At 45.2% G+C, this 13,787-nt stretch overlaps 1 protein-coding gene across 2 annotated transcripts in view; it reads left to right on the top strand.

The window, feature by feature from the left end:
• Positions 1-2,266: 2,266 nt before the first annotated feature.
• The window catches only part of EFEMP2 (EGF containing fibulin extracellular matrix protein 2), a 33,707-nt gene continuing 22,186 nt past the window's right edge, over positions 2,267-13,787 (top strand). Inside the window, exons 1-2 of one of the 2 annotated variants that reach the window (XM_061606776.1) lie at positions 2,267-2,395; positions 12,793-12,880. In XM_061606776.1, coding sequence (XP_061462760.1) covers positions 12,797-12,880 — 84 coding nt within the window. In that variant the 5' untranslated portion in view covers positions 2,267-2,395; positions 12,793-12,796. Of the gene's footprint in view, positions 2,396-7,723; positions 7,796-12,792; positions 12,881-13,787 lie in introns of those variants that run through there. The other variant, XM_061606777.1, reaches the window with a different exon arrangement.

The following is a 13,787-nucleotide window of genomic DNA, read 5'->3' as shown; positions in this document are numbered from 1 at the left end:
GTGTTAGCCACCTCAAGCGCTATTTTTCAGTGGAAAGATGGGATAGAAATTATCCGTGCAAATCAGTGGCATAGATATACCTTACAGGTCTGTTTGTAAGGGTTTCCTTGCAACCCAGTAGCGCAGTGACAAATTCAGAAGTGCAGAGTTCCTTCGGTAGTCATGCCATGCCCCCTTCTAAGATTATACAACCTTTTAAGATTATACAGTAAAATATTCAGTCTCTTACTTGCTGGGTGATGAATATCGGATAAGGGTATGTCTTTTTGAGGTTCAGCGAGAAGAATACAATGATAGCTTCTGTAAGACTCTTCTCAGTGGCTAACACGCTTCCTTTTCATGCTGATTGATCCGTAGGATGCTGGAGACATAGGGACCCTGCTCCCAAAAATGCAAGGGGCCTATGACCCAGAGCTTGGAAATGTTACTTTTTTTGAACTACAACTCCCATCAGCCCAATCCAGTGGCCATGCTGGCTGGGGCTGATGGGAGTTGTAGTTTAAAAAAAGTAACTTTCCCAAGCTCTGCTATGATCCCTCACCCCCCTTGATGACGACACCCCTGATGCAACCAGTGACTACTAGCTGTTGTTGATATGTTCTCCCTCCACTGTTGGATGCAGTATGGCTCTGAATGCCAAGAGGAGAGAGTTGCTGTTGCACTCCAGTCCTGCTTTTGAGCTTCCCCTAACTGTCATCTGGCTGGCCACTCTGAGCACAAGACCCTGGCCTGATCCAGCTCTTCTTGTGTTTGGACATGACTATTCTCTCAGTGTGAAGTGTAGCGGGGCGGTGTTGGACACAGAAAAGGCAACAAGTCAGCATGTAGGTTTTGCTTTTTAAATACGAATTTGCACCAGCCAAATCCACTGTGACTGTGCACATTGCAAGTAAATTAAACAGGGAGTAGAAAAAGAGGAAGGCCAAACAAGAGATGGATTGATTCCATCAAGGAAGCCACAGGCCTGAACTTACAAGATCTGAACAGGGTGGTCCATGACAGATGCTGTTGGAGGTCGCTGATTCATAGGGTCACCATAGGTCATAGTCGACTTGGAGGCACATAACAACAACATCACTAGAAGCGAAAATGATGAAACAGGTTATATTTTGGACACATCATGAGAAGACATTCACTAGAAATGCTGGGGGAAAAAGAAGGGAGTGGAAAAAGAGGAAGGCCTAACAAGAGATGGATTGATTCCATAAAGGAAGCCACAGACCTGAACGTACAAGATCTGAACAGGGTGGTTCATGACAGATGCTACTGGAGCTTGATGATTCATAGGGTCGCCATAAGTCGTAATTGACTGGAAAGCACATAACAACAACAAATAACAATATTGAGCCTGCTAGTCTTGGAGAGCGGTAAGAAATGATGCTAGAGCCACTGTCATATTTATTAATTTTATTGATGAGTTGCTTCCCACAAAACATCCTGAAACAATTAGCAATCAAACCTACCAAAAGCGTCAACAGTGAAAAACAGTTTCCAAATCCACTGCAGATACAGACTGGATAAGAATCTCCACTGTGTTTATTTATTTCATTTCACTAATGAAATTACACATTTCCCAAAAGCATTAAAAAAAAAAGGAGCATTAAACATTTCCCTTCATAAAGAATTTCCTTGAAATGCAGTGGGAACTATATCATGAATCTGTTCTCCATTCTCCTTTCCTTTTTTCCTTCAATTTTTCTACAACTTTTATTTCCACCTTCCACAGGCTTTTAAATGTTTGCATTTTTTTTATGCCCTGAGGCCAGTTCTTGCACCTAGAGGACTAGAAACTTGCATTTAAGATGACCAGGATTTCAGTGCTGTCGTGCTTCCGTGTGGATTTCTGTGCTCTTGTGGCATCACCTGGTACGTGCTCTTGAACCATACTGCAGCCATCTCTTGGTGGAGCTATCTCTACATTCCTGACATAAAAAGAGAAACAAATAATACGTACCCTGGCACAGGCCAGATGGCCCAAAAATCACAAATGTACACGAGCCAAAATGAACATGCCTACAGTCTGAAGCAATGCACTTTCTCCAAGGATGTGCAGCACATTTGGGGTTAAATGTTCCCTTTACATTGGAGGCTTGTGTGTGTGTATAAATATATGTTTGTGCACGGTTGGGAACAACTGGCTAGGAAAGGGTGTTTGCTAGAAGCTAAGTGGAACCAGATGTTGGGTGGAATCCTTTTGGCAACTCCTGCTGCCTGGTTGGGGGCCAGGAATTCAGCGTGGGGGGCTGGGGAGGGGAGCCAGCGCACAGTCTCCCAGGGAGCCAGTGCCTGCCACTTCGTGCTCTGCACCCAGCCGGAATTGGGGGGGCGTTTGGGGAGCGCACCGCTGGAGAAAGGAAAAGGGGGTGCTGGTGTGCGCAAGGCAGCTGTCAGAGTGGTGAGTGATGGGGTGTGTTTTTGGGAGGAGGGAGGAGGCCGGGGGCCTGAGCCACAAACAGCAAGAGAAGGAGGGCCGGGGGAAATCTCCCTGTACGTTCTCCAAAAGACCCGCAACATGTGGGGGAGCCCAGCTTCACTGGAATGGGAGGGTTACACACACGCACCCCCTCCCCTACCACTATGCCAAGCAAAAGATACGGGAGATGATTTCGGCTGGTGCTTCCTGCCATCTCCAAAGTGAAACGTTTCAGGGTGCTAAAATTTAGAACTTTACCAGGTGGGCACTGGGGATACTTTAGGCATCCCGGCTTCGCCAGCCTCCTGGGATGCCTTGTTCCCCTTCCTCTCTCTTTGTGAAGGCTGCAACTCAAGCCTCGGCCTGCTCTATCCTGGGTCGCTCCTGAAGGGTTCCTGTCCAGTCTAAACTTTGGGAACAGAGTTCTTGGGAGGTGTGGGGGGGTGTCTGATGGTAAGAAGCTCTGGGGCTGTGGGCGTAAGTTGCAAATTTTTAAAAAGCCCAGAACGTCTTGCAAACTTTCTACCTGGAGGGTGTGGCAAAGGATGATGTCTGCCTCTAGCCTATGCTAACCAAGTCTCTCCCGATCTCTCCTGTTATTCCAAAATTGGTGCCTTTTTATTTGCTTCTATATAACAAGGCTGTGTGTACGCACCACTCATTGAAATCACATTATTTCCCCGAAAGAATCCTGGGAACTGTAGTTTACCCCTCACAGAGCTACAATACCCTTAACAAACTACAGTTCCCAGGATTCTTTTGGGGAAATAATGTGATTTAGAATCATAGGATAGTAGAGTTGGAAGGGGCCTATAAGGCCATCGAGTCCAACCCCCGGGTTTGTACTCTTCCCCTCCCTGGCTCCACATCTTTCCTCCTCAGATGCAGCATCTGAAGAGCGGATTTTAGTCGGAACTGAATCTGTCCCATAAAACCCGAGGCCTACTTGAAGCTAGCCCAACCTTTGCCCTGGAAGGCTGGTACTGTAACCTCAAGTGTGTTTGGGGGGTGATGGGGACGCAGGTTTGGCTAGGATGTCTCAGCTATAAGAGTGCTGTACTCTGTGCGTGCTCAGGGGGTGCACTGTCTCAGACCTCAGCTCTTGACTATTTTTTTTAATGGTTTGAATATTTGTAGCCGTCACCACATTCGGTAGAATACCTGTGTCAGTGTGTGTTGCAGCAAAAACCAGCCAAGAGTTCAAAGATACACATATTTATGTAGGGCAGGGATTGAGGGGGTATCTGTGCTCCCCCCAGGTGTTGTTAGACTCTTATCAGCCCCACAGCTAGGGTGGCCATGTGCCCTACTTTACAGGGGACAGGCCTCTATTTGAAGGGCTAGACAGCCTGACACAACAGAAACACAGGTCGGCCAGTTTTATTAATTTATATCCCACCCTTCCTTAAAAAGGGAGTCCAGGGCAGCAAACAAACAGTGATAAAACGCACACAGAAAAAATACTTTAAAAGACAGTCTCTTAAAAGCAAGACGTATTTAAAAATATCTTTACAAACAATTCCAGCACAGATGCAGACTGGAATCAGGTTTCCGCTTAGAAGGTTTGTTGAAAGAGGAAGGTCTTCAGTCGGCGCTGAAAAGTTAAAAGAGATGGCGCCTGCCTGTGTTTAAGAGAGATTTCATATTTAAGCGACATTTAAGAGAGATGGTGAGATGTATTGACTGAGGTTTCTATTTAAATTACAGTCGCTGTTACTCGGTTTGTGCCTGTTTATGTGTGTACAGTAGTGTTCCAATCTCTTCTACGGGGCAACTTTATAAACAAATAATGCCCACACAATCACAATTTTGTAAATATTTAGAAGTTTAAACCAGGCAGCAAATAGAACAACAGCACAACATAACCCAACAGTATATATCTGTTCTTCAGGATATAATAATTACCAAAGTTCCATGCATCCAACAAGGCACCAGGGCAGGAGTTGCTTGCAGAAAGTCCAAGATAGGAACATTGGGGGTTCCCATAGGCAAAAACCTTAAAGCCCTAAATGAAATGCAAGACAGATACAAATACATAAAGCCATTAAAAGGAATTCACTCTTCCATTCCCTCCTACGTGCATAAATTAAATTCCCATTACCCAATTCAAGGTGACAAAAGGCCTAATTCTTGCTCCATGGCATTAACAGGTCTTTGCCTCTCTCTTTTTCTGAACTAAAACTGACAACTAGAGCCACTTCCTTCAGGTTTCCCCGCCCACTGGGCCAAACCAATAATCCACAGGGGTTAAATTAGCACATGCAAATTTTATGCAAATTAAACAGATTTTTTAATTTGCATACAATTTGCATGTGCTAATTTAACCCCTGTGGGCTATTGCAAATTAGCACCTCCTTTTATGATCTCTCCCTTTTGGGGGGGGAGATACATTTCCTCTCCTCTAGCAATGTGGAAGTAGCAGCCAGCATAGCAAGGCCAAGGATGCTGGGAGTTGTAGTCTAGCAACAACTGGAAGCTACATCCTTTATTTCGGGGAGCCTTTCCCAACTAGTGGGCCACCAGATGTTGTTGGACCACAACTCCCATCAGCCTCAGCCAGCATTGCCAATGGTCAGGAAAGATGGGAAGTGTGGTCCAACAACATCTGGTGGCCCACTAGTTGGGAAAGGCTGATTTAGGGCATACATTTTTGTGGAGTAGTAGAATCCACTTCATCAAATGCAGGAAGATCCATTAGTTGCATTTATTTTCTTAGTGTGCATATATATGTGCATCAATACATATAGTACTGAGGATAATACTTCATGTACCTGCCTGTCACGCATCTGCTCACTAAAGTGCAGTCTTCACGCTACCCTACAATACAACTGGAGACTTCTGTCATGCTCAGGTCCTGCTTGTGGGCTTCCCAGAATGGGCATCTGGCTGGCTACTTTGAGAGCAGGGTGCTGGATTAGATGGCCCAGTGGCCTGATCCAGCACTGCTCTTCTGATGTTTTTATGGCTATTGTCTTATAGATGTAACGCTAAACTACAGCTTGGCAACACAAAACTGGTAATTTCTTGTTGCTCCTCTGAGCACCTGAGAGCTCTGTGTAATTGCAAAGGTGACTAGGGATGGAAAGATCTGACCGTTTTGATTCTTTTAGTTCCTCATTTTTCCAGTCTTAAATTCACTTCTCCACACTTCTGAAGCAATCTGTGATTTTTTCTCAAATCTTCATTAAAATTCTCCAGCAAGTTTCTCCTAATAAACACATTTTTGAAGGCAGTTCTGACGAATGTGCACATTTTGGCAAGCAGTTTCTTGTCATCTAATGCATTTTGTGTGTTGTTTTCACTCATATAATCATTTTTATACACACTTTCCCCTAACGTGTGGATTTTTGTCAACATTATTTGGTTGGAAAACTGCATTGCCACGTTTAAGTAAGTGCAAATTTTGAAGACTGGCTGTGTTTTGGCTCTCAGATTGTTTCAGAAAGTGCAGATCGAATTTCTCAGCCGATCCTAACGCTGACTGCCAGAGTTTGATGGTTGTGTGATGGGAACTTCGAAAGCTGCTTTATAGCAGGTCAGACCATCTGTCCATTTAGTCCAATACTGTCTGCTCTGACTGGCAGCAGCTCTCAGAAGTCTCAGGCCAAGAGGAATCTTTGCCATCATCTGCTACCTGATCCTGGAACCTGGGACCTTTGCCATGCACTACCACTGAGCTATGGACCCTTCCTGATGGGATCAATTCATACTTTATCATTTCTGCCTGAGCGTCGTGAATGAAAGTGTTCCTTACACACCCTTCCTCCAAAACCCTGATTTCATATGGACTTTGGTCCCTGTGGATTGTGTCCAATTGAGCTTTACTCAAGAGTATTGACCCATTTAAATGAATGGACCTATTTTAGTAATATTCATTTCTATTATTAAATGTTTATTCCACCCGTTCTTCAAAAACGGCAGCAATTTCAATGGGTCTACTTTGAGTAAGACTAGCATTGCATACAACAACATGCATTTTCTGTTCCTGTACCAGGTCTGAGTGCGATTTTATTTCGAGAGTCTTTTGCAAGCTGCTTTGAGAGCCTCTTGGGGCTACAAAGCATGACATAAGACTCGAACTAAAGCAAACGGCTACCATTAATTAGGAATGGGTAGGAAATTTGATTCAGTTCACATTTCAAGCTGAAAGTATCAAATCCACACTTTCTGAAACAATGTGAGAACTGAAACTCAGGCATCCTTCGAAATTTGCGCAGATTCGAATTTTGCAATGCAGTGTAGTTCACCCACCAACCGATGTTTACAACAATGCACGATAGGGGAAAGTGTGCATCAAAATGAATATATGAGGGAAATATGCAAAAATGAGGAGAAATTGCTTGCAAAAATGTGTACATTTGTCAAAACTGCCTACAAACTTGTTTATTAGGTTGCACTAAAAAGTTGCGGAATTTTAACGAGGCCTTTTTTTAATTCACAAATTCCTATAGAAATGTGGAGAACTGAATTCGAGATTGGAAAAAGGAGGAATGGAGGGAACCGACGCTGACAGCTGTGTTTATTTATTAGATTTGTATCCCGCCTTTCGTCCCAGTAGGCGCTCAGGGCGGCAGATCCTTCCATCCGTACCGTTAATGCATGAAGCCAGCGCGCGGTCTGCTCTGATCAGCCTCCGTGCGAGGTTGTTTTTGTTCAGCGATCTCACTGCATCTGTGAGCCTGTTTTGTTCTCTGACTTGGTTGTTTTTCTTAAGATAGGCATGAACGAGCCCTGTACACAAACCAAAACGTTTGGCATGCTCTTATACATAAACACTGAAGAGGTTAGGGGCACTTATAATTGGCCAATGGTCTCCCCAACCTTTGGGGGCCTTTGGGTGCATTTGAACATTCGAGAGAGTGTCAAACCCTCTGGTGGTTTCTCTCTTCTCTCCCAAGAGAGACAGAACAAGAGAGAAGGGAGAGACTGACTGACTTTGCTTTTCCATGGGATCTGAGTAACTGTCAGCTCTTCACTGAGACAGCAGTGTCGGTGGGGGTGCAGGCAGGGCTGGAGATTCCTTGGTAATTGCCAGACCGTAAGTCCTCAGCCGGCAGCTTGGCTATAAATCTGCCAGGCTAGCAAGGAGGAAGCAAGATAAGGGCAGAGGCCGTTCAAAGCTTACATGCCAAGCCAGAAATCCGGGACAGACATCAGTGAAGGTCCGGGTCTAGTTTGCCGAGAGATCAGTCCAAGTCAAGGTTCAGGGAATAGGAAGACACACAGTGGTCACGCCTGATGTTGTAGTCAGCAACAAGCTGAACCCAAGGTTTGACTTTTAAGGAGCAGGTTCGTCAGCAGGTGTGAGCCCTCAGCGTTTTGGTCTTAAGTGGACAGGCCTGCCCCTCTTCTGCCTGACCTTCTGCTGCCTACGTTCTGCAGGTGAGGGGGGAGTATCCTGTTCCCTGTCTGCGTCTGGCTGAAGGGCTTCAGCTGTGTCTGGGGTGCTCTGCAGCTGAGGGGGAGAAGGAGCTGGGTTCTCAGGAGTTTCCTCCATTTCTCCTTCTGGGTCTGCTGCTTCTGGGTCTGCTGCTGTTACTCCCGAGTCATCCTCGTCTGATGAGTCCTCTGACGGGGCCATGACAGTAACAGACCAAGTCCCCTAGGAGAAAAAGTTCCAGCATTTGGACTTTTTTATTACAGCAGGGGTTCCCAAACCGTGGTCCGTGGCTGCATGTATGGCATGTATGCAGCCCCCTGTTGCTTTCTCCTGACTTTTGGGGCATCCCACTTTCTCCTCTCCCCCCCATGTCTCCTATATCACCCCCCTTCCCTCCTACCCTCAGTCTCTTCACTTTCTGTCTACTTTCTGATCTGAGCCTTGAAAAGCAGAAAGAGTTCAGATCCTCCTTCAGGTCTATATATTCCAGTGCGGTTGGGGAGGTAACCACCCTTGCCATGATTAAGTGCACTTCATTATGTACATCTACTCAGGCATGAGGCCTGCTGAGTTCAGTGGTGCTTACTCCCAGACAAATGTGTAACCTTTGAAAATAGTTGTTTTCTGATTGGATCATGATGGGATCTTGCTTATCCTCTGTCCTCATTTGCCTGTAATAAGACTCTTTCCGGATGCCTCAAACTCTCAAAAGCTGGTGGTCTCTTTCTTGGAAGCCATAGTGGTGGTACCTACAAATGGCCGAATCCGTCAGTTATGGTCTCTTATCTTCCCAGTCTTAAGTTCAGTTTTCCACATTCCCACATCGGTTTTGCCATATATACACATTGTTTGCAATTCCCTTGGTATTACGCACTTTATATGGACACTTTATCCTAGTATATGCACTTCAGTACAAATTTCTCCTTATATGCATCTTTATATGCAGTTTTGCCTAACGTACACATTTTAGTAAAGCAATTTCCCCCAGCAGATATTCCCAGTGTTTGGGTCCCGAGATATTACTGGGCTACCATTCCCATAATTCCTGGCTATTGGGCATGCTGGCTGGGGCTAATGTAGGCCATCAAGGTCTAGAGACCCAAAGGTTGGGAAAGGCTGCAAACATAATGCATTCTATAATAATAATAATAATAATAATAATAATAATAATAATAATAATAATAATAATAATAATAATAATATTTAATTTATGTGTCGCCTATCTGGCCGATGGCCACTCTAGGCGACGTACATGTAAACAGTTAAAACACAATGTGATAAAATACATTAATACAATATATAAACAATACAGCAGCAACAACAAATATATGCATTTTTAGGCACACTTTATTCTAGTATATGCATTTTTGTAGACATTACTTGCCTGGAGAATGCACTGCACAATTTGGAGACGTGTGAATTTTGAAGGGTGGCTGCGTTTTGGTACTCATCGGTACATTGGCCTTTAAATGCAAACCGAGTTGAATTTCTCCCCTATCTCTACTGGTACCTACTCCATCAATCAGCTTCCCTCTGATAGGCTGATGGCTGGTGCCCATTAGGTAGGGCAGAAAGCAGGGAGCCCAACAGTAGGTGGTGCCAGAGCCAATGAGAGACGGAGCCAACACATTCTAGCTTTGTCCCCATCCTCCTCCTCCCTGCTGAGTCCTGCAAGGGCAACACTGAGACTAAGGAGGAGGAAGCTGGCAGGCAGGACCACCCCCTAGACTGGTTGTAAGTAAGAGGGCAGGCAGGCTGGCTGAGGCCAGACTGAGGGTTGGTGGCAGCAGGGTCCCATTTGGAGCAGCTTCCCCTGCCTGGCTGTTGCCTCATCACCTCTTCCTACTTGACAACAGCTTGGAACCTGGAGGATGCTTGATGATGGGGTTAAGACAGATGGTAGGCTAAACACAGTGAGTTGGCTGTGTTATTTTTTTTTAACATATATATAAATTAGTCCAAACAAGGGCTATATTTAGCACTGGCTGGATACCATTTCTGCCTTGCAGAAACACTCAGCACACGGGGCCCTTTCATCTCCTGACGGAGATGCATTCCTGCAAGCAACAGCCAAGCCCGCTCCGGTCCCAAACCTGAGTTTATTTTTTAACCGCTCTTTTGATGCTAACTAAATTCAAGCGATGATGTTGCTAGGAATCGCAAGTGGGGGAGAGCATGTTTGCGCTCAGGTCTTGCTTGTGGGCTTCCAGGCTGGCCACTTTGAGAACAGGATATGAGACTAGAATCAGAGCTTGGAAAAGTTACTTTTTTGAACTACAACTCCCATCAGCCCAATCCAGTGGCCATGCTGGCTGGGGCTGATAGGAGTTGTAGTTCAAAAAAGTAACTTTCCCAAGCTCTGGGTTGGATTTAGGGTATTTCTCTAACTTTGCCCCCAAATCACTGGGCTATGGAGTTTTGCCTGGCATTGCCTTGCCTTGCCTTGCATAGGGACATAGGAAGATGCCACTGGTCCAGCCAGCTCAGTGTTGTCTTCAGAGCCCCTTTGGCCTAATTCAGCTGCAGGGCTCTACTTAACATTACTATGTTCCTATATACTGTATGTGTCCCCATCACCTCTCTGAGGACCCAACTAGATAGGAGGTTATTCCTATCTTTAGCTGTTCAGTGCCAGTTTTTTTAAAAAAATAAATAGCGTGTGTGAGTGTGTGTGATGTGTGTTAGTGATGGAGAGATCTGGATTGGAACCAGGGCATGGAGAGAGTGTTAGCTGTGGTGCTGATTAGAGATGCAGGATGGATACAATTCAAGCTGAATGTATCAAATCTGCATGTTCTGAAACACCAGGAGGACCAAAACACGGCCATCCTTCAAAACTGGCGCTTCCCTGAAGTTTCCGGTGAAGTTCTCCAACCAACCAAGGTTTACCAAAAATGCATATATTAGGGGAAAATGTGCACAATAATGAATATACGAGTGAAAATTACAACCATCATCCAAGTCTACGCTCCAACGGCAAACGCAGAAGAAGAGGAATTGGAGAGATTTTACACAGAAGTACAGGAAGAGATTGATCACACACCAAAACAAGATGCTCTGATAATCATGGGGGACTGGAATGCAAAAGCAGGGAACAGAGAAGAACTAGGAGTTGTGGGGAATTGGGGCTTAGGAGACAGAAACGAAGCAGGAGAAAAACTTATTGAATTCTGTGAAGCCAAGAATTTGTTTCTTGCAAACACATTTTCTGAGCAACCGAAAAGACAACTGTACATGTGGACATCACCAGATGGTCAATATAGGAATCAAATTGATTATATAATTGGCAACAGGAGATGGAGAAGTTCCATACTTTCTGCAAAAACAAGACCAGGAGCAGACTGCGGTACAGATCATGAACTGGTAATATCAAAAATCAGAGTAAAGATAAAGAAGAACAACAAACCAATCATAATACCAAAATACAATTTAAATAACATCCCAGAATAATATAAAGATCAAATAAGGAACAGATCTGAGGCTTTAAACTTAGTTGATAGAGAACCAGAAGAACTATGGATTGAAGTCAGAGACATTATAGGGGAATAATGCAAAAAGACAAACAATACCTCTAGTTAAAAAGAGAAAGACCTCAATGGATGGCTGACAAGACTCTTAAAATGGCTAGAGAGAGAAGGAAAGCAAAAGCAAAAGGAGATAGAAACACAGTTAAAGCCCTAAATGCAATAATGCAGTGAGTAATACATAGGGACAAAGAGAACTATTACAATTGTTATTGTAAAGAAATAGAAGAGGACACAAAAAGGGTAGAACAAGAGCCCAAAAGATTAGAGAAATTAAAGGGAAATTTAAACCAAGAGTAGCGACGTTGAATAATCAACAGGGAAACACACTGACTGACTGAGATAACAGAAAAGGAAGATGGAAGCAATACAATGAAGAACTATATAAAAGAGATGCAAGGATGACAGATTCATTCATGGAGGAACCGTATGATGAAGAATCAGAAATTTTAGAATGTGAGGTGAAAGCTGCTCTTAAAATACTTCTTCCAACAAATCACCAGGAACAGATGGCATACCAATAGAGTTGCTACAAGTTACTGAGACTGAATCTGTCCAAATTTTGACAAAAATTTGTCAACAAATATGGAAAACAAAACAATGGCCCACAGACTGGAAGCGTTCAATATACATCCCAATTCCAAAGAAAGGGGATCCCGGGGAATGCAGTAATTATGGAAGAGAGGAGTATGTGAGTGTGTATAGCCCAGTGATGGCTGGTGGCTCCAGGTCAGTGGGGCAGTGGAATCCGCTCCAGGTTTTAGTCTGAACTTTCAAGGAGCTGTCCAGACTGAAACCCAGAGCGGATTCCACTGCTCCACTGACGTTGAGCCACCAGCGGCCACTGAACTAGCCTGCAGGCAATGATAAAGTTTACATTGGTTGCTCTGCTCACTCCTGCCTCTTCCCCCGGGCTTGTGGCCTCCAGAAGATTGCCCAGAAGGGAATGCGGCCCTTGGGCTTAAACAGGCTCCCCATCCCTGGTCTACATTAACCGGCAGAGTTTTTCCAGGGTTGCCGGCAGGGGTCTGTCTCAGCCCTGCCTGGAGATGCCGAAGATTTAATCTGGGACCTTCCGCATGCAAAGCAGATACTTGTCTGCCGAGTTATGACCCTTCTCCTTTAAAATCCCACACTGGAACGTTGCCCTTTCGCCACTCTGCCTTAGGAAGAACTCCGGGGAACTCAGAAGCCTGCATGTTCCCACCTGGACAGCATTTTAATTCTTCCAGTGCTTTTTAGTCTCACCCACAGCTGGGATTATATGTGTTCTCAGAGGGAGAGAGATGCATTCTGCATATGCACAGAGGCTCTTGGTGCCAATATTCTGGAAACCAGCAAAAAGCAGCCATCTTCTTGGGGCACGGAAAGGGAGTCATTTCACACCTGCTTTGTCTCATGCATCCTTTGGATGATCAGTTGCTGTGTGCTGTAAGCGCCCTTATCCTCTAACCAGCTTCTCTTTCCCCGGGCAGAACGATGAGGCCTGTTTCATGTCTCCTCTTGGCAACGCTTCTGAGAGCTGCAGTTTCACAAGAACTGGAGGAACCTGACACTTACACGGTAAATGGCTTGCCTCCGACCATGCCGTCTACCAGCTAGAGCGGGTAATGCGGGGCAGGAGAGGATCAAGTTGCAAGACAGACACATACATGGAGGTGTGCCCAGGGCAGAGCTTTGAAAAGTTAATTTTTTGAACTACAGCTCCCATCAGCTGAATCCAGTGGCCATGCTGGCTGGGGCTGATGGGAGTTGTAGGTAAAAAAAGTAACTTTTCCAAGCTCTGGCCAGAGGGCTGTCCTTAAGGCTGCTCAACTTAGAGAGGCATATGGAGGTGTGTCCAGGGGGCTGTCCTTAAGGCTGCTCAACTTAGACAGGCATATGGAGGTGTGTCCAGGGAGCTGTCCTTAAGGCTGCTCAATGTAGACAGGCATATGGAGGTGTGTCCAGGGGGCTGTCCTTAAGGCTGCTCAACTTAGACAGGCATATGGAGGTGTGTCCAGGGGGCTGTCCTTAAGGCTGCTCAACTTAGACTTCAGATATACATCCTTATCTGGAGTGGAGCATGACAGAAGCTAGGCAGCCAGTCTGGCGCAGTGGTGAAAGTGTTGGACTAGGACAACTGAGGAAACCTGGGTTCAAATCTCCACTCAGCCATGAAGCTCACTGCATCACCTGGCACAGACAATAGCTCTCAACCTAACCTACCTCACAGGGTTGTTATGAGGGTAATATTGAGGGAGTGGAGAGCTGTGTGTGCTGCCTTGAGCATCTTGGAGGAAAGGTGAACCACAATGTGACGTAAGAGCTGCAGCAAAATGTTATAATGTGGAGCGCTCCTTTTCAGGTTGCCAACCATGCCTTCTTCCAGGATAATCCATTCCATACCTCCCCCAGAGTTTCCATGAGCCCCTAACAGCCAGTTAGCATTCCATGCCCACTGAGCTTCTTCAGTTCTCATTTGACTGCT

Source organism: Rhineura floridana, chromosome 22 (assembly GCF_030035675.1).
Source record: "Rhineura floridana isolate rRhiFlo1 chromosome 22, rRhiFlo1.hap2, whole genome shotgun sequence".
NCBI classification, from domain to species: Eukaryota; Metazoa; Chordata; class Lepidosauria; order Squamata; family Rhineuridae; genus Rhineura; species Rhineura floridana.
Note: the sequence above shows the minus strand (reverse complement) of the source record. Positions and strands in the feature narration are given on the sequence as shown.